Source organism: Aquarana catesbeiana, linkage group LG01 (genome assembly GCF_042186555.1).
Source record: "Aquarana catesbeiana isolate 2022-GZ linkage group LG01, ASM4218655v1, whole genome shotgun sequence".
In the NCBI taxonomy this organism is placed as follows: Eukaryota; Metazoa; Chordata; class Amphibia; order Anura; family Ranidae; genus Aquarana; species Aquarana catesbeiana.
The window spans coordinates 398,240,626-398,261,653 of record NC_133324.1 but is presented as its reverse complement, the minus strand read 5'-3'; the positions used below and the strand labels follow the sequence as shown (position 1 = coordinate 398,261,653).

Below are 21,028 nucleotides of genomic sequence, written 5' to 3'. Positions count from 1 at the left end.
CACTGTACCTCCCTGCTTTTCTGTTCCACCACTGAACCCCCTTCTCATCCCTCCCACCAATGTACCTCCTGTACATCTGCCCTACCACTGTACCCCCTTGATCTTCTGTCCCACCACTGTAACCCCCCTGCTCATCTGTCCCATCAATGTACCCCCTTTTCACATCTGCCACATCAATGTATTCCCTTTACTCATCTGACCCATTAATGTACCCCCTTTTCTCATCTGCCCAACCACTGTACCTCTCTGCACATCTGCTCCACCACCGTATCCCCATTCTCTTCTGTCTCACTACTGAATCACCTTCTCATCTGTCCTAACACTGAACCCATCTGCTCATCTGCCCCACCACTGTAACCCGCTTTCTCATTTGCCCCACCAATGTACCTCCTACACATCTGTCTCAGCTCTGTACCCCTCTGCTCTTCTTCCCCACCTCTGTTCCCCCTGCTCTTCTGCCCCACCTCTGTCCCCCCTGCTCTTCTTCCCCACCTCTGTTGCTCCTGCTCTTCTGCCCCACCTCTGTAACCCCCTGTTCTTCTGTCCCACCAATACACCACCTTTCACATCTGCCCCACTGCTCTACCCCCCCTGCTCTTCTGGCCCACCACTGAACCCCCCTGCTCATCTGTCCCACCAATGCACCTCCTTTCACATCTGCCCCAAAGGAAGCAGAGATGAGACACATCTACCTGTCCTGGCACACTCATCCTGCTGATCCATCTCTCGCATCCAGCCCACGTGCTTGTATGTGATGTATATGATGTCACATACAAGCATTTGGAATGGATGCGCAATGATGAGCTCAGGTCAGGGGCATTTTCTGAAAGCAGTGGACCTGTGTGCAGGATCATAAGTTGGGCCCCCGCAGCTGAGAAAAAGTGTGGCGCTCTGCACACAGGAAAAGTTGGGTGTGATTTTCATTGCGCTGAATACTGGCTGTGGCTTAAAGGGACACAGAGTGCTGGGGTTCAGTAGTAAGTGACTCAAAGGTTCAGGAATAATTTCAACAAAGTTCCCAGAAGCACAACAGTAATTCCACAAACTGTCACCTGATTGTGGTTTTCTCAATCACAGTGAAATCCCTTCTTTCTGAGATTGCTAGTGGCAACCAAGCGAGTCATCTTCCTCCAGATGGTGGGCTGGGCTAGCAGGACTGTGATTGGCTTTAGTAGTGGCCAATGCAGTCCTCCTGCTCCTTGAAACAGGAACCACTCCCCCTTCCCTAGCAGAACTGCACCCAAACTCTTCCCCATCACAAAATCTGACGATCGCAGCTACAGCAAAGTTAGAGAACCAAATAATGTTTCCCATCTTTTACAATGTGTGGGGGCACAGTGCCTGCCCCTCAGTACAGGTGCGGTGTGGGGAACTCTAAAATTGGAATGCATTATTGTCTCACTGACACTTCCCTGTGCTGCTCTGCTGATGGGGAGGGAGTCGGGTGCTGGCAAAATAGGCTTCGTTTGCCGCTTGCGGCACCAGTGCCGGGGGCTTGCCTACCGCTGATATAGATATATATATTATATATTCATTGGGCTGAGAGATGGAATTTTACACCCCGGTCACACCGATCGCGACATTGAAATCGTGAGCATTTTCAGTAGCATTTCAGTGCTACTTCAGGTGCAACTTGGAAGACATCTATGTGACTTCAGGCACAGATGTCTATGTAGGTCGCATCTGAACTTGCGAAATGTAGTGAAAGAACTACTTTCAAAGTCAGTGCGACTCCAACGGACAATAGGGTGTGACTTGTCATGCAATCTGAAACTATCAAGTCGCGTGACAAGTCGCAACGGTGTGACTGAGGGCTTACAATCATTTTAGCGCTGCTTAATTTTTATATTTTGTGTACAAAGGATGGATTTGTTTACAAACACAAATCTATTCATAAATGTTTAAGAAATTATAAATTTAGAAGCAAGTTATAAAAAAAATAATAATAAGGCTTAGTTCACACTAGAATGCAGTGTGAAAACCTGCATTCTGTACACGTTTCCCGTACCACGATCTGCAACGGGTGTCAATGTTAAGTTGACAACACCAAAATAAAATAATTCTATATTTTTCTCCAATTTTTCTGCATTTTTTTTTGTACTTTGGTATTTGAGATATTCACAGAATAAGAAAATAAAAAGTCAAAATAGCTTCTTAATTTATTTAAAGAAATACCAACATGAATATGCACCCAGTAATGAAAATGCAGAAGTTGCTGTTTTCAACCCCTTTTTTCCCTAATTTATTAAATTACCCTAATAATAACAATATACACAAATGAATACACAAATGCAACACAAGAAAAAGGACAAAATATTTTTTTACAATGATGGGGTATACAGCTGCAGTAACTAGGTTGTTTTGTTGCAATACTCCCTAGTGCTGTTCCATCCCCGGACTTACTGCTCCAACGTTCAGCATTGCTCGATTCCAGCTTGAATGATGACCAGCATCATCCAACTCGCTTCCTGTGCATTTGACTAATATTTACTAAACTGGTTACCACTGTTGTATTGGCTTCAGTCACAAGACTTGTTCTCTTCCTCCTTAGATCTTCTTCTGGTGGTATTTAATAGAAATCAACATTTTTATATTTATGTCTAAATTACATTTTGTCTTTCTAGATAGCAGGTGAAAAAGAATCCATTTTTAATGAGGACAGTCTGATTGCATTAGTTATTGAGTTTTTTAATGCTGGAACTGAAACCACAACCACTTCTTTGCAGTGGGCCTTATTATGCATGGTGGCCTATCCCGATGTGCAAAGTAAGTAAACAAATGACTATGTAGGAATATAAAAGTACAGAAACCCTCTAATATGGCACGAAATGATTACTATGGTGCTGTCAAAACAAAGTAACATGTCTCCTTTGAACATGAAAGGGATAAAAACATGAAATAACTAAACACCAGATATCTGTTTCATAGCTGGTAAGGTTGAAAAAAGACACTAGTCCAGTAATGGCGAACCTTGGCACCCCAGATGTTTTGGAACTACATTTTCCATAATGCTCAACTACACTGCAGAGTGCATGAGCATCATGGGAAATGTAGTTCCAAAACATCTGGGGTGCCAAGTTCGCCATCACTGCACTACTCCATCCAGTCCAACCTGTGTATTGGTGTATGTGTGTTCATGTCAATAATTATTTCCCACATCCCTGTATATTGTGTTCACTAATATGCACATCCAAGAGTCTTTTAAAACTATCAATACTTCCTGCCGACACCACCATTGTGGAAGAGTGTTCCACATTCTTATCGCCCTTACAGTGAAAAACCCCCTACACAGCTTAAGGTTAAACCGCTTCTCCTCCAATCTCATTGAGTGGCCCTTTGTGTTTCTACACTCTCTAAGACTGAATAGTTTTCTTCCTACGCTGGGATCCCCATTGAGGTATTTGTATATCACTATCATATCTCCTCTCAAGCGTCTCTTTTCCAGGGAGAATAAATTTGGTGCTTATAGTCGTACCTCAAAATTTAGGTCCTCCAGTCCCATTAATAATTTTGTTGCCCTTCTCTGGACTCCCTCCAGTTCCAGCTCATCCTTCCTGAGGACTGGTGACCAGAACTGGACAGAATACTCCATATGTGGCCAAACCACAGTTTTCTAAAGTGGCAGGTTTATAGTTTTATCTCTGGAGTAAATTCCTTTTTAATGCATGCTATTGCTCATTCTGTCTTCAACTAGGACCCCCAGTTTTTTCTCTATCCTGGATTTCCCCAGGGGTTCCCCCCTAGTTATTAACTTGTATTTAAGTTTTTTAGCCCCCCAAGTGCTTTACTTTACGTTTTTCAATATTAAACCTCATTTGCCACGTAGTTGCCCAACCCATTATTTTATTCAGGTAAAAGTTTCTATGTCCTGCTGTGAAGTTATTGCCCTACTTATTTTTATGTCGTCAGCAAAAACTGAGGTTCAGCTATTTATACCAACCGCTATATCATTTATGAATAAATTAAACAGAATTGGTCCCAGGACAGAGTCTTGGGGTACCCCACTCACCACTCCAGACCAGTCTGATAACATTTTATTTATTACCACCCTTTGGACACGCCCCTGTAACCAGTTTTCTATCCAAGAACAAACCCTATGCTCCATGCCTACAGACTTCAGTTTGTATATTTAGCGTCAATGGGGACTATCAAATGCTTTTGCAAAATCCAGGTACACCATATCCACAGGCCTTCCTCTATCTAGATGACAGCTCATTTCCTCTTAGAATGTTAACAGATTGTTTTGGCGAGAATGACCTTTCGTAAACCCATGCTGATTACTATTAATGATACTGTTTTCATCAGCAAATTCTTGGATAGTCCCTTATCATCCCCTCCAATAGTTTACATACTATCGATGTTAGCCTTGCAGACCTGTGGTTTCCAGGAACATATCTGTGCCCTTTTTTGAATATTGGTACCACGTTGGCCTTTCACTAATCAGCTGGTACTATTCCTGTCAGTATCAATAAAGAAAAATAAAATGTGAAACTTTGTATTAGATGAAGACTGAGCAGAATATATATAAATGCTCAAAATTACATCCACCCAAAAGTGTTCCAATATAGTGCACAAATATCTTTTCATTTCTTCCAAGTATGGGAACATATGAGCCTCTCAAGGTGGACACCTTCACTTTAAATCAGTAGGCTGGTTCACACCTGGATCGCACAGGAATGCATGCTGCATTTCTGCGTGCTCCCGTGCTGTGCGATTTTGCAGCCCATTTATTTGGTTGAGCTGCAAATTACACCAGAATGCACTTTTAAAGACATGCTGCACGTGTTGCAGTACCATGTGATTTGATGTCCATAATTTCCCCTACGTTTGCAATCTGCATCTGGAGTGCCATTAACAGTACATTGATACCTGCAGCAGTTTTAAAGGGCAGTGTGCTCAAGAACAGTGTGGGAAATGCACATGGAACATGCCTTTTTTGCATTGCGTTCTGGTGTGAATTGGCTCAGGAACTCACTAACCAAATAGCCATGCCTTGCTTTCACAAGATTGGCATGTAGTGCTTAATAGCAGATGGAAGCTTTGTAATCAAATCCTTCCTGCTCATCTGGCTGCAGCACAATCAGACATGTTCTTCCTATACAGGATCAGTCAAATGACTAGAGTTTTTCTCCCGATCAATTGGCCACTGAGGGGGACCAATCAGAGTAGGCGCAATGGAGGATCTTGGGAAATGTAGTCCCAGCCACAAGTGGCCCTAGGATGATCTACAGTAGACTACAACCCCAGCAAGCTGAGTAGGAAAAGGGAGTGCTGTGAAGGAGAAGAAAATGAGGCTGCAGGGGAGGAAGAGGAGAGAGACCACGAGGCAACTGGAGAGTCTAGTGTGGCAAGAGTAGGAGCTCTTGCCTTTTGGCCTGTGGTGAAGGGAATATCGGAGCTGGGACTAGGCAATAGCCTCCCTCGCCAGCAAGTTTCACCCTGGGTGCAACAGTCAGCTGTCACAGACATCGCCAGGCCCTTGAATTATCGGGTTGCCAGTTGGGCACCTGGCATCAGCAGACCCTTTCAAGAGCCTGTTCCAGTATATCCAGTTCCTTTGGGCCTTGGTGTCGCCGGGATTGCTGAGAAGCCCACCTTGTGCACTTATAAGGGACACTGCATGCAGACATCTTTCTCCCATCTTCCCACATGAGAGCTTTCACAGAAGACATTTTGCATAAGCTATCCCTTGTTGCTGGGCATCATTGCACAGACATTCCTTTGGGCCCCTGTTGAGCTAGCTGAAGATGTCGGATATCTTCACTGTAAGGCTCCATCCCCTTCTTTCTTTCACAACTTAAAAGGACTCAGTATAAGGCATTAGCATATATTAAGGGGGAACTCTTACTTAAAAGTATAAAGTTGTATTCTTTGCATGTTGTTATATGCTACATTGTGCCGGTAATGTTCTGGACCCATGGTGTCAGGATTTTAAGGGAGCAGATTGACATACAGGAAGTAATTCTTTTCCCATCTCATACCTGAGCCCGTAAGCTCTCTTGGGGCTTGTTAGTTGATTCGATTGCGATTTACTTGTATTGAATACCTTTTTTTTTTCTTGTGCTTAGCTGCAAAATATCAGAGTTTACCACAGGTAACTACCTGTCTCAGTCATTACTGTCTTGTTTACTGCTAAGCCTCTTAGTAAAATACTCTTTTGATCTGCTATAGTCTGGTGTCCTTTTACATTGTTTCTGCAGTTATTTGTTTAACCAGGTGTGCCAGAAGGGCTGAGACTGTTCTTGGAGTTGAGGGGCAGAACATAGAACCTAGGTGTGGCGGCTTGTCTGGGATACCTTTGTTCTGCTAGCAAGTCTCCAAGGCTGTACCCTTGAAAGCATAAAGATGGATGCTACCACTGCAATCCAGTGGTGTGGAGAGGAAAATGGCCACCAGGAGTCAAGCATGGTAATTGATCTTCCTGGGGAGGCCTGGACTGATAAGCAGTCAAGCGGTGAAAACACTAGTTCCAGACCAGAAATCGTGGGTGATCGATGTCAAACCAGATCGTGGGACCTCTCGCACATAAGCTTTGGTGGAATGGAGGCGAGGGATCCCTGACAGTTTCCAAGGGACCACTTTTCAACTAGCTAACAAAACAGAGGTTCATCTAATCCAGCTGACTCTACCAGATATGTGCCCAGAAAGTTCCAGCCAAGCAGTGTCAGCAGAGCAAGAATTCGCCTCGACCACACCCTTGCCATGATTTGGCCGGAGTTTATCGCTGCCTTGGGAAATTTTGTGACGAAATGTCAGACGGACACCCCAACATGTTCTGGGACTGGATATAAAAAGCTAAGAATCTTCTCAGGAAAGCAGCCTGTGCCTACTGTGGAAGAAGAGTATGAAATATGAATGGAGCAGGCCATGCAGGCTCTGGAAGAGTGGGATGTGTCAGAAGCCCAAAAGAAGCAGATCATTAGTGAAAGTTTGTGAGGGGCTGCTGTGGAAGCCATCGGAAATCTAAAATTCAGTAAGACAGCCTGCACAGCCTATGACTACCTAGCTATGCTACAGGAAGAGTTCGGACAAACGGAGAAAGCGGCAGACTTGAGTTACTAATTCGAGCATGCTCTTCACTGCCAAGGTGAATGCCTATTTGAATACATCAGATGTTTGAATAAGATGCTGAACCAAATCGTGTTGAAGAAAGGGATGGTACCTTCTGCCATGGATCAAGCTAGGATGCAGCAAATCCTAAAAGGTGCCCTATGTTCCGATCCAGTCTGAATCCAGCTGAAGACCTCAGCAGATGTTATGTCATTGAAATATCCTGAGCTCATTAAGGTAGTGAGGGAGGAAAAAGCCATGTTTGAGGACAACGAGTTGCAGTCAGACCAGCATTGGCATAGCCATCCTTAAGTCTAAGATGGCGCAAATGATGTATATGATGAATCTACTGACTTCAGACTCCACACTTCAGATCAGCCCCAGTGCCTGCAACTGCACACTTCAGATCAGCCCCAGTTCCTGCAACTTCACACCTCGGATCACTGTCCCCCCTGCAACTCTGCTTCACCACTGTAAACCCCTGCTCAATCGCCCCACTTCTGTACCCCCCTGCACATCTGCTCCATCACTGTAACCCCTGTACATCTGCCCCACCACTGTACCATCCTGCTCTTCTGTCCCACCACTGTAACCCCTTTCTCATCTGCCCCACCACTGTAACCCCTTTCTCATCTGCCCCAAAACTGTGACCCCCTGCACATCTGCCCACCACTGTAACCCCCTGCACATCTGCCCCACCACTGTACACTGAACTTATCTGCTCATCTGCCCCACCACTGTAACCCCCTGCACATCTGCCCACCACTGTACACTGAACTTATCTGCTCATCTGCCCCACCACTGTAAGCCCCTTTCTCATCTGCCCCACCACTGTACCTCCTGCACATGTGTCCCACCTCCGTTCCCCCTGCTCTTCTGCCCTACCACTATAACACCCTGCTCACGTGTTCCACCGATGTAACTCCTTTCTCCTTTGCACCCCTCTGCATATCTACCCCACCTCTGTACCCTCCTGCTCCTCTGCCCCACCGGTGTAAACCCCTGCTCATCTGTCCCACCAATGTACCTCCTTTCTCCTCTGTTCCGCCACTGTACCCCTGTACATCTGCCCCACCTCTATATCCCCTGCTCTTCTGCCCAACCACTGTAATCCCCTGCTCATCTGTCCCACCAATGCACCTCCTTTCACATCTGCCCCAAAGGAAGCAGAGATGAGACACATCTACCTGTCCTGGCACACTCATCCTGCTGATTCCACCTCTCCCATCCAGCCCACGTGCTTGTATGTGATGTCAAATACAAGTATCTGGAATGGATGCGCAATGATGAGCTCAGGTCAGGGGCATTTTCTGAAAGCAGTGGGCCTGTGTGCAGGATCATAAGCTGAGAAAAAGTGGTTGGGTGTGATTTTCGTTGTGCTAAATACTGGCTGTGGCTTAAAGGGACACAGAGTGCAGGGGTTCAGTAGTAAGTGACTCAAAAGTTCAGGAATAATTTCAACAAAGTTCCCAGAAGCTCAACTGTAATTCCACAAACTGTCATCTGATTGTGGTTTTCCCAATCACAGTGAGGTCCCTTCTTTCTAAGATTGGTAGTGGCAACCAAGCGAGTCATCTTCCTCCAGATGGGGGACAGGGCTAGCAGGACTGTGATTGACTTTAGCAGTGGCCAATGACAGTCATCCTCCTCCTGGAAACAGGAACTGCCTCCCCTACTAGAACTGCACCCAATCTCTTCCCCATCCCAAAAGCTGACTTTCTCAGCTACAGCAAAGTTAGAGAACCAAACAATGTTTCCCATCTTTTGCAATGTGTGGGGGCACAGTGCCTCCCCCTCAGTGCAGGTGTGGTGTGGGGAATTCTGAAATTGGAATGCATTAGTGACACTTCCCTGCGCCGCTCTGCTGATGGGGAGGGAGTCAAGGCTTTGCGTGCCGCTTTCGGCACCCATGTCGGGGATGCCTACCCCTGGTTTAGACTGTGGAGGAGTAGGGCATTATCAATGTGTGTGTCCAAGCACAACAAAGTCTAAAACCCAACTTCAGAGGGCCCCGGTGAAGCAGCCAACCGGGTGCCCACCAACCGTAGCAAACTCCACAATTAATGACGCAAGGAGACCACAGCGGAAGTCCAAACCCTCACAGAGAGCTCTCACTGTTGCCTCTGAGTGACCCAGTATCCCGCTCCCTTCGGCCTTCGCTGCCCAACATCACAAAGTCGGTGCACACCAGCCTTCTGGAGCTCAACGAAGACCTAAGCCGAATCAGGATTCTCACAAGAAGGGGACACTGATACAAGCCACGGGACAGGCTAATTCTACTTCTCCTTGCAAGTTCCCTGTAGATCTAGTGGGACTCTCTCCTGTTGTACCTATACAAGTGGAAGGAATCTATACAAAGGACCTTCTGGACACTGGGGCACAGGTGACTCTTCTGTATCGTGACTTCTATGACAAACATCTCAAACACTTCCCCGTGAAGAAGTTAGATGAATTAAAAATATGGAGCATTGGGACCCAGAATTTCCCCTACTTTGCCCCTCAGGAGCTAACAAGAGTTTTTTGATTATAGGAACCAACAATGACCTCGTTATAATATTGCTTACTCCTCTTGTCTTGGAGCCTGCTACTTCAGCCCAGGTCATATACCTTATGCTGAGACAAGCATACCAGCTCGATTGATCCAAGAACGGAAAGCCCCAGTTGAAGGTGTGGGAAAGATTTGGCAATTAGACAGAAGTGAGAAGATACTACAATCTTGAGAGCTGGCATGTCTACAAGCTTCAGTCAAGCTCAATTGGAAACAACTGGACCCCTTTGTTGTCCTTGAAGCTGACTGCCAGGGACAGGACACAGGGTGTGGAGGTATTCCCAGAAGTGATACTATGGCTCTGCAACAGAGTTGTGGGTAGATCCCAGGCAGCGTCCAAAATGTTACGGCCTCATCGGACCCGAATGTTGTTAGAACAAGTGAATCCAGCCATTCCAGTCTCACCATCTCCAGTCTCCCATACTCACACTATACTAAAACACTATTCTGACACATTATACTAAAACACTACACTATACTCACATCACACTACACTGACACTACACTATACTCACACTATACTCAGGCTACACTAATATCATCCTGACTTTGTCCAATCATGGCTCTGACTGTACTCTGTGTCCTGATTGGGCAAAGCCTTGCAACTGAACAGCGGTCAGGTGCATTAATTCATCCAATTAGTGCCCTAGAATGCAGTGTGCAATGCATTGTGGGGGGAGGGGGCTCCCGCAGAGCTCCCCACAAATTCGGAATTCGGGTGCTCACTGAACGGGCAAACAGGCAGTGTTTGGGCTGAGCTTTTGCTCGGCTGGAACTGTTCGCCCAACTCTACATGCTACACCTTTCTCCCGTGATACCAGACTAGATCTTCAGATGACAGCCCCTTAGTCAGCTCTTTGTAGCTTCAGCATCCAGGCCCTCAAGTCACCCACCTGTCAGCGCTGTCATGGAGGGCAGCAACCCTCCAGGCTGTATTCCTCACCTAAAGGAAAAGGAACCAGAAGCTCTGTGTCTCAGAGTATTTATACAGACTCTCAGCAACCTTCAGGGCCATCCTCCCTGGGATTGAGCAGGGCTGTAAAAATATGCATACTGCTATTTGCATTGTTCCACATCTATGTTCCAGAGGATTGTGCTGCTCTCTGGACAGCAGAGGAAGCAGGTAAACCTTTAGCAGCTGAAACACTAGAAGGCCTAACTAATCACATGCAGCTGGACTGATTACAGTGAGCACAACTAAATTTACCTTACACTGTAGTATCAGACACGCTAATTACAGTGAGACAAGCTAAATTTACCTAACCACAAAAATACAACTCCACCGAACATAGTGAGCCAGAACTACATCTCCCTAATCCTAGCACTTATCTAGGAGGGTGCTACATATAGAAAAAAAAATCACAATACATTGCCTTTAAAGGTTAAAATAAACTCGTACTGAGTAAAGTATTTAGTTTGCTATTGCTAATCTCCTTCTGAAAATGCTAGTTGTCTGGCTGTCATGTAGATTTGCTGATGTCAGTCCATTTTTTACATATTGACTCAGAACAAACATGCAAATCAAGAGTTTGTCCCCTACTATTATACAAGAGTGATTCTTGCTTTTCAATCATGAACATGTTCACTGTGAAGTGGACAGAGGTGGTTAGTACCCCTCTGCGTGATACTAATCAAGGCAAGATGTAGAACAGTAGGGATGTGATGCGAAAGGTGTGATCTCATTAGGGACATGAGGCTGCTGGGGCAGGCATAGGAGGTGGAATTTCTGAACTTAAATATACTGTATTGTTTAACCAAGGATGGAGAAACGGGCATTTCCAAGCACAGAGTCATGCTTAGATATTTACATGAATAGACTGTCATATTTGCAGGAGTATTGCTGAGTTGGGAACACAAAAAGCTAGGAATGACAGCATAGTGACACTGTGGAGCAGAGCTGGAGAGTGGTGTAATGGTATATGAAGGGACCCTGCTAAGCAGTGGCGGCTGGTGCTCCATTTTTTTTTGGGGGGGGGGCGGCAAACAAGCCACGCACCCCCCCCCCTTTCGCCAGCCCCACTCGCAAGCCCACCCAGCACTTACCAAAACCAGGTCCCGGGTGGCTTTGGCAGCTTCCACAGATTCTCCTCCCGGCCAATCCGGCCGCTTCTCCTCCTGGCAAATCCGGTCTCAAGACCCGCTTCCTGTCCTGATCGGGAGGAGAAGCAGGAAGACAATAGCGAATGTTGATTCGCAATTGTCACAAGTGGGTGGGCTCAGGGTGCAGTGCTCTACTCCCAGAGCCCACCCTTTTTCAAGCCTTCCCAAAAAAAACCCCGTAGAACTCTATGTGTCCGGTGCCCTGCATGTAGATTAGGGGCTGGATGCATAGAGATTAAGAAGGCAGCGCCCCTGCGCCCCTTATGGATGGGCTGCCACTGCTGCTAAGTCAAATGTGGAGGGACACAGAATTTTCTAGGCATAAAGTTAATGCTGGCACAGGAATTCCTGTTCCCTGAAAAAATTATGTAAGAAAAATATGTGCAGAAAGAGACTAATCAAAGTACTGGTGATTTTTTGTGATTTGGTGGTTGGGGGTATCAAACAGTTCTTAATTTAGATACTTTTGAAAAAGCGGTGTCCTATAGTATGTCCATATTTTAATACGTACATGCTAATAATAGAATTATATAATAAAATGTTCTTCATGTTTCAGAAAAAGTACATGAAGAGCTAGATGCTGTCCGTAATGGGCCAATAATTTACTATGAAGACAGAAAGCGGCTCCATTACACTAATGCAGTCATTCATGAGATCCAGCGTTTTGGGAGTGTAGCAGCTGTAGGAATTGCAAGAACCTGTATAAGAGATTTCAGTATCAGTGGGTACTCTTTGCACAAGGTGAGAAATTATCCAGTAATTTTAAAATCTACCTCAAATTAGAAAATATGTGGGCTGCCACTGTGGACCTATCTTGAAAGTACTGGTTCCCTTTCATGCTGATCCTGGGCCTTAATTGCTTAATGAGTCAGATGAGCAGATGGATTTCAGCAAAATGTATTTTGCCTCAAAATTAAAGGATAAGTTCACTTTTGAGAACATGTTACATGTTCCACCAATTTTTATGGTGGAGCATCTAACTGTTCCCACTCCAGCAGCCGCCGCCCTCTCCTCTGCCTCTAGCGGGAGCAAGCGGGTGATCTTCTCCTCCTGCTTGCTGTCACTATTTAAAAAGAAAAAAACATCTGAATCTTAGGTAAAATTTGTGTGAAATTGCGTGAGCCCTCTAAGTGTTCTTTGTAATTATGACCTACTGTGTAAAAATGTCTAATTATGAGGCTTGTGGACAGCCATTTCTGGCACAGAACAGATCCAGGACACTTGAAAGGAGCCTCCTTAAAGCGTTTATTACCCCACTACCCTTTATATTCCTGATATATGCCTGCTTTAGCATGTACTTGTATGAGGAAGTATCCTGTTCTCTTTGTATTGCTTCCTTTATGTGAAATTCCTGGTGTTCCAGCTAGCCCCCTTGCTTTCCTATTAAAAACTGACCACACTAAGCAGGAGAGCCTGACGTGGTCAGTTGTCTAGCTATGCTGGGAACTCAGTGTGCTCTCCTGCAATGATCAGATGTGTCCTGACATGCCCCCACTGCACAGCCATTCACTGGCAAGCTCAGTGTACTGCTGCTTATCCTCCCCCAGCTCTTATGTGGCTGAGAACAGAGGGAATGTGATCACTTATAAAAAGAGGGAAAAAAAAGGTGTTTATCATTTTTTTTTTTTATATTTCTAAAAAAAATTTTGCCTTTCATTTCTATTTTAAACTAAATGGGTTGTTTTACAAGGTGATCGCTTAAACTCACTCACTTTAACCCCCAGGAGCCATGTAAAACACATTACATTTGTTAAAAAATCACCAGAAAACTGTTAATTTACTGTCCCTATTAACTTTGATGCATTTTACCAATATGGCACAATTTTCCTCAAATCTCCTGATTTATGCTAACATTTAAGGAAAGTTAAAACTTTTTTTTCTCATTCTTATTCCTGAGTTACTTACCTAAAACATGTGCAGAGATTTTAACTTTGGTATTAACTTTCATTTGGTGATTGCTTGTCTTAAGTCTATGACAGGAGTGCTCAACCTGTGCCCTGCGGGCCAAATGTGGCCCTCAGAGCCCTCTGATGCTGCCCGCGACCTGAAACCAGGGAAACACATGCCTATGCTCTGGAATTGCGGGTCGGCAAGCCCAGATCATGATCAACAGGTTGCTGACACGCCATCTCAGAGCATCAGAGTGCATGAAGCCAATGCCGAAAACAAAGGAAGCAAGCTGCTGCAGAGAGAGCAGGAGCGGCATAAGCCGATTCTTGCTTCGTAGCGCCAGCTCCTGTCCCAGGCGGAGTGATACCAAGTGCACTTTGCCTGGGACCTTTCTAGAAGCCAGGAGGGCAATGCCAGCAAAAGCTGGATAAGGTCAGTGTATTAAACATCACCTATACTGCACTTTTGCAATGGGCATATTAGCACTTATAAAAAGGGTTATTAGGCTGCTTTCACACTGATCTGCAGGTGAGGGGTAGACTGCAGCACATCAATGTGAAAGCAGCCATATAGGGGGCTCAGGAGAGTAGGGCTTGTTTACGTTTGCGGTTTGGGGGGAGATAAAACCCCATAGTTCATTGTGGCCCGTGAACAGTTACCAAACCACTTAAGTGGCCCTTACTCTTCAAAAGGTTGAGTACCCCTGGTCTATGGCTTGAAGGCAAGCATAGTGAAATAAATATCATTTCCAGTAGAAGGCCAGCAAAAGCAATCCACATATTTCTTTCATTATTTCAGTGTTATCTCACTATTCTACTAATGTAACCTTGGCCTTTTACAATTCCTTTAATGTCATATATTTTGAAACAATTAATTTTTTTTCTGTGTTTTTTCTTTTATCTCCACCAAGAATACAATGGTTTTAGCTAACCTGGATTCTGTGCTGCGTGATTCTCAACACTGGAAAACTCCTTATCAGTTCAACCCTCATCACTTTCTGGACAAAAATGGGAAATTTTCAGCAAGTGAGGCATTTTTGCCATTTTCTGCTGGTAGGTGCCTAGATATTTTGTAAACTAGGATATGCACTAGCAGTATTCTACTAATATTAGGTGGAAAGCAGTTCTATGTAGATTAACCAATGGACGATTTATGGAAACTATGTTTCTTTTTCCAACTGCAGATCAGCAAATGAAAGTTAAATCCTGATTGTTATTTGCAAGAGTCTTATTTTTCCTTTCTTACATTTTTTTATCTAGATATGAGAGAGAAAATCCTAATTTTCTGTTTTTTCTGTTTCTTATTATAAGAAGTAACACCATAAACAATATACCATAAGTGCCAAGGGCTTTAAGGCTCGGTTCACACTGCCGCAACTTGGGATCCATCTTGTAAGACCCCAAGTCGCGTGAGATGTGAAATCCTATGTTAATCAATGAGAGCTGTCTTAATTATCACTACTGAAGAAGTCACTCTGACTTTTGAAAAGTTTCCTATACTACTTCAAGGTCACTTCTATCCGACTTGTGCTTATAGACTTCAGTGGAAGTCGCACCAAGTCAGATCCTCATCTTTATTGATCTGGTTTGGATTTGAAATTACAGGAAGATTACCCAGGCATTCTTTCCCAAAAGTCGCTTCTAAAGTTCCATCAAATCGCATCAAAGTAGTACTCAAGTCGCCAGGAGGTCGCGTGGCAAAAGTCACACCGTAGGTCGCACAACTTTCGGGTCGCAGTAGTGTGAACCGAGCCTAACAGCTACAGTACTGTGCAAGTTTTAGGCAGATGTGAAAAAAAATTATACATATATCTCACAAAAGTGAGTACACCCTTCACATTTTTGTAAATATTTTATTATATCTTTTCATGTGACAACACTGAAGAAATTACACTTTGCTACAATATAAAGTAGTGAATGTACAGCTTGTATAACAGTGTAAATTTGCTGTCTCTCAAAATAACTCAACAGGCAGCCATTAATGTCTAAACCGCTGGCAGCAAAAGTGAGTACACCCCTAAGTGAAAATATCCAAATTGGGAGCAATTAGCCATTTTCCCTCACCCGTGTCATGTGACTCGTTAGTGTTACAAGGTCTCAGGTGTGAATGAGGAGCAGGTGTGTTAAATTTGGTTTTTTTTTGCTCTCACTCTCTTATACTGGTCACTGGAAGTTCAACATGGCACCTCATGGCAAAGAACTGAGGTTCTGAAAAAAAGAATTGTTGCTTTACATAAAGAAGGCCTAGGCTATAAGATAATAGCCAAAACCCAGAAACTGAGCTGCAGAGGTTTAACAGGACAGGTTCCACTCAGAACAGGCCTCACCATGGTCGACCAATGAAGTCAAAGAAATCCTTGGCCTTGTTTATAACTATTTGTCCTCCAATGCTGCTTACTGTAATGACCAGTCATAGGTGGGGGGAGTGGACCCCTTTTTTTCAACAATGTTATATTGGTCAGGCAACGCACTGAAACCTTTGCAGCCATTGTGCGATTTGCTGGGTGCTCCTGTACCTTAAAGAAGGGATGGGCTCCCTTCAGTCCATCTGCCCTCCACCTACTCATCAGAATGCATGTGCTTCCACTGTGGAGTCACTCATCAGTCAGTGATAGGAACTACAGATACCAGAGTGCCTTGACGTGGCCTGTAGCTTACGCGTGTATTTGCAAATGTGTGCAGACTAAACCCCTGTTTTTAATGCATACTAATAGACAGGTTGATTCAGTTGTCTGTGGGCTGATCGGTAAGTAAGCTTGGAATTTTTCTTCCTTGGATTTATCTTTGTCCTTGTTTAAATCTATTTGCCCTCTAATGCTGTTTACTGTAATGGCCAGTCATAGGTGGGGCAACAATGTCATACAGCGGTTTAACAGGACAGGTTCCATTCAGAACAGGCCTCACTATGGTCGACCAAAGAAGTTGAGTGCACATGCTCAGCGTCATATCCAGAGGTTGTCTTTGGGAAATAGACGTATGAGTGCTGCCAGCATTGCTGCAGAGGTTGAAGGGGTGGGGGGGTCAGCCTGTCAGTGCTCAGACCAAACGCCGCACACTGCATCAAATTGGTCGGCATGGCTGTCGTCACAGAAAGAAGCCTCTTCTTGTGCATCTTCTAAAGATGATGCACAAGAAAGCCCACAAACAGTTTGCTGAAGACAAGCAGACTAAGGACATGGATTACTGGAACTATGTCCTCTGATGAGACCAAGATAAACCTTATTTGGTTCAGATGGTGTCAAGCGTGTGTGGCAGCAACCAGGTGAGGAGTACAAAGACAAGTGTGTCCTGCCTACAGTCAAGCATGGTGGTGGGAGTGTCATGGTCTGGGACTGCATGAGTGCTGTCGGCACTGGGGAGCTACAGTTCTTTGAGGGAACCATGAATGCCAACATGTACTGTGACATACTGAAGCAGAGCATGATCCCCTCCCTTTGAAGACTGGGCCACAGGACAGTATTCCAACATGATAACGACCCCAAACACACATCCAAGATGACCACTGCCTTGCTGAAGAAGCTGAGGGTAAAGGTGTCTCCAGACCTAAACCCTATTGAGCATCTGTGGGGCATCCGCAAATGAAAGGTGGAGGAGCTCAAGGTCTATAACATCCACCAGCTCCGTGATATTGTCATGGAGGAGTGGAAGAGGACTTCATTGGCAACCTGTGAAGTTCTGGTGAACTCCATGCCAAAGAGGGTTAAGGCAGTGCTGGAAAATAATGGTGGCCACACAAAATATTGACACTTTGGGCCCAATTTGGACATTTTCACTTAGAGGTGTACTCACTTTTGTTGCCAGCAGTTTAGACATTAATGGCTGTGTGTTGAATTATTTTGAGAGGACAGAAAATTTACACTGTTATACAAGCTGTACATTCACCACTTTACATTGTAGCAAAGTGTAATTTCTTCAGTGTTGTCCCATGAAAAGATATAGTAAAATATTTACAAATATGTGAGGGGTGTACACACTTTTGTGAGATACTGTATATACAAAAAAAGTCTTATCAACCACTCTTCAAACAAAAGCTCACTTTTAAAAGGCAGTTTGACCTGTAAAAAAAATTTCCCCTATCCATATACAACAAATAAATGAAAACCTTAAAATAATACCCCTTTAAACAAAAGTCTAGTTTCTTTATGGAAGCCTTGCTGCACAAAATAAACAGGTTAACTTAAAATAATAGCACTTACACCAGGCTAATCTCTTTTTAAAAAAGGGAAGCCTTGCAGCAAAGGAAAAAAAAGTTTGCGTGAACAGGACCAGTGGCATACCTGGGGAAGGGGAGGGGGGCAGCCCTGGTAAACTTCAGACACAGAGGTGGCGCAAGCTAAGGAAAGCTCTCCCAAGCTCCTCCTTGGCACTGTTGTTTTCCATGACACTGAGAAGGAAAAGTTTAGAAGGATGTCTCTCACTTTGCCAGGTGTCACTGTACCTGAGCTCTGATGAGTGTTTTGGTTGAAGGGGGAAGATTGCTGCTGTTGGATTTTTCTGGGGTTGTGGAGTTTGCTGTTGGGGGCTGCTCTAGAAGAAAGGATTTTTTCTGGTGGAGGGTTTGCATGGGGATGGGGGATTTTTGATGAAGGGGGCTTTTACTGATGGAAGGATTTTGTTTGCTTGTTATAAGTTAAGCTTTAGGGAAGGATGGGGGGGGGGGACTATTGCCGGAAGTTGGGAGTGAAGTATGAATGTTTGCTTTGGAGCGAAGGAGGGGGAATTTTTGGCTACATGTTGTCACAATTGCTGGTTTGTTGTCTGCATATAGCTATGATTACCGGTTTGTTGCCCCCATATAGTCACTGTTGCACATTATTTGCCCGCATATTGTCATGTAGGCTTTTTTCTGCACGAGATGACCTATTTACTGCCTGCATATTGTAACTGTGTTGTAACTGTTGCCTGTATGTCTGTATGTTGTATACAATTGACCCTTTTGAGGTCCATGTATTTTGAGGTCCATGTATTGTCAGGATTGCCATTTTTTGCCTACTCATTGTGAAGTCACCCCTATATAGAGATCATATTACTTTAATTTAGTCCCCTGACTATGAAAGCACACCACTGTCATCCTTGTGTTCTGCCATGATGCACTATTAAACCCTTGGAATTTTTGTTTAGTTAGCATCTCCTTGTCCTCATGTTCATTGTAATTTTTTCAATTATATTTTATTTAGCCTACAGGTATTTTCCCTGTTTTTTGCTGCAGCATATTATGTGTGCCCCCATTAAGACATTCGGTTTATTTTTTATTTTTTATCAACAAAATTATATATAAAACGTTCAGATAAAGAAAATTTTCACTGTGTCCTATTGTTGATTGCCCAAAGAGCTAGCAATCAGAATAAAAGTACAGTTTTCAACTGCCATGTTCGCTCACTAAGCAGTGCATAAACTTCCTTATATTTTCCCCACAACAGCTTTCAATACACTGACGCTATGGCTGACACTATGGCTGCTTCATGAGCCCCCTTTTTATAATGAGGGGGCTGGATTATCTAAAGGTCCTCTTATTGCCTTTCTAAGCCCACTGACCAATGCCCTAGCTCAAAAGCCATGCAGTGCATTGTGACTGTAATGCCCTGTACACACGATAGGATTTTCCAATGGAAAATGTGTGATAGGACCTTGTTGTCCGAAATTCCGACCGTGTGTGGGCTCCATCACACATTTTCCATAGGAATTTCCGACACACAAAGTTTGAGAGCTTGCTATAAAATTTTCCAACAACAAAATCCATTGTCGGAAATTCTGATCGCGTGTACACAAATCCGACGCAAAAAGTGCCACGCATGCTCAGAATAAATTAAGAGACAAAAGCTATTGGCTACTGCCCCGTTTATAGTCCCGACGTATGTGTTTTACGTCACCACGTTCAGAACGATCGGATTTTCCGACAACTTTGTGTGACCGTGTGTATGCAAGACAAGTTTGAGCCAACATCCATCGGAAAAAATCCTAGGATTTTGTTGTCGGAATGTCCGATCAATGTCCGACCATGTGTACAGGGCATAAATCTTCCAGGGCAATCTGCCAGGATTGATCATTTAAAAACCTGTAAGATTCATCTCAAGTCCATGGTAGCGGAAAACCTGACCCTCATCCCTGATAATCATGGATCCTGACTGTATTCTATTGCGCTCAGACTTACTTTCATGGGAGGAAATTACTCCTGTGTTTGCTGATGCACACGCTTAGCACAGAGTGGTGCCGTGCCAGACACTGACTTACATGAACAGCTGCATTTAAATGCGGAGTAGGCTACATGTGTTAAGTGCCACCTCTGTGGCAATTTTGATCATAGCAAGTAGCAAAATTTTCTGCTGTAGAACGAAAACATAGTTATTTCAATGGTGTTGTACTGCTGTGTTGAGCCAGAATTTAAGATTAAATCATGTGGATATCAGTTACTGTGGCTGATTATGCAATATCACGACCAAATCTTTGAATGAATAAAATTGATCTTGACATTTTGTTAAGCACCAGTGGGGCAGATTTACTAAAACTGGAGCACTCAGAATCTAGTGCAGTTGTGCATGGTAGCCAATCAGCTTCTAACTTCAGCTTGTTCAATTAAGCTTTGACAATAAAACATGGAAGCTGATTGGTTTCTGTGCAGAGCTGAACCAGATTTTGCTCTCTCCAACTTTAGTAAATCTCCCCCTATAATTAGTATATTTAATTGTGATTCCATGGCATAATCTTCATATTTTTAAAGGTAATAGGTTATTGCTTTTCTTTGTCTACAGGTGCCCGAGTATGTATCGGAGAGCAGCTTGCCCGCTATGAGCTATTTATATTTTTTACTATCCTCATGCGATCATTCAGCTTTCATCTACCAGAAGGAGTCACAGAAGTAAACACCCAATACGTCTTTAAAACAAACCTGCAGCCCCATCCTTATAAGATTTGTGCTGTACCTCGATAGTATCTGCCAAATAAGGATGCAACTTTAGATGTGGAAGATTGTTTGACTGCTATAGGGCCCCAGCAGCCTGAATATTGATAATTGTATGTCTGCATAATGATCTACCCAGGCAGAAACAAATAAAACTTGCTAAACATTACTACATGTATAGTTTAATTATCTTTCAGTTTACTTTGTCAGCTACATTTTTAGTTATTGTTTTAGAAAAGCAAAACTTTTATTGTGACAAATGTGTATCATTTAGTACAGCCTATTTCAACCAGGGTGCCTTCAGGTTTCTTCAGGGGGGCCCTGGCAAAATGCCTAAAAATTGCCCAAAAGCTTCAAACAAGCCAGTGGGTGGATGAAGCCTGTCCTTTAGTTACACAAAGCCACAGGTTTTTTATTGTGCACCATTATAACCTTTCAGCCACCAGCATCCTAACAACCAATGACATTAGTTTATAAGGGGGATCTTCAGCTCCTGCACTGCATCCTTCATGCAGTGCAGGATGCTCCTGCATTCCCCTCTCC

The 21,028-nt window shown here is 44.0% G+C and overlaps 1 protein-coding gene across 1 annotated transcript in view; it reads left to right on the top strand.

Moving 5' to 3' along the window:
• LOC141147573 (cytochrome P450 2J6-like) overlaps positions 1 to 20,654 on the top strand; it is a 43,330-nt gene extending 22,676 nt beyond the window's left edge. Inside the window, exons 6-9 of the mRNA XM_073634802.1 lie at positions 2,625 to 2,766; positions 12,255 to 12,439; positions 14,499 to 14,640; positions 20,337 to 20,654. Coding sequence (XP_073490903.1) covers positions 2,625 to 2,766; positions 12,255 to 12,439; positions 14,499 to 14,640; positions 20,337 to 20,515 — 648 coding nt within the window. The 3' untranslated portion in view covers positions 20,516 to 20,654. The remainder of the gene's footprint in view (positions 1 to 2,624; positions 2,767 to 12,254; positions 12,440 to 14,498; positions 14,641 to 20,336) is intronic.
• The last annotated feature ends 374 nt before the right edge of the window (positions 20,655 to 21,028 follow it).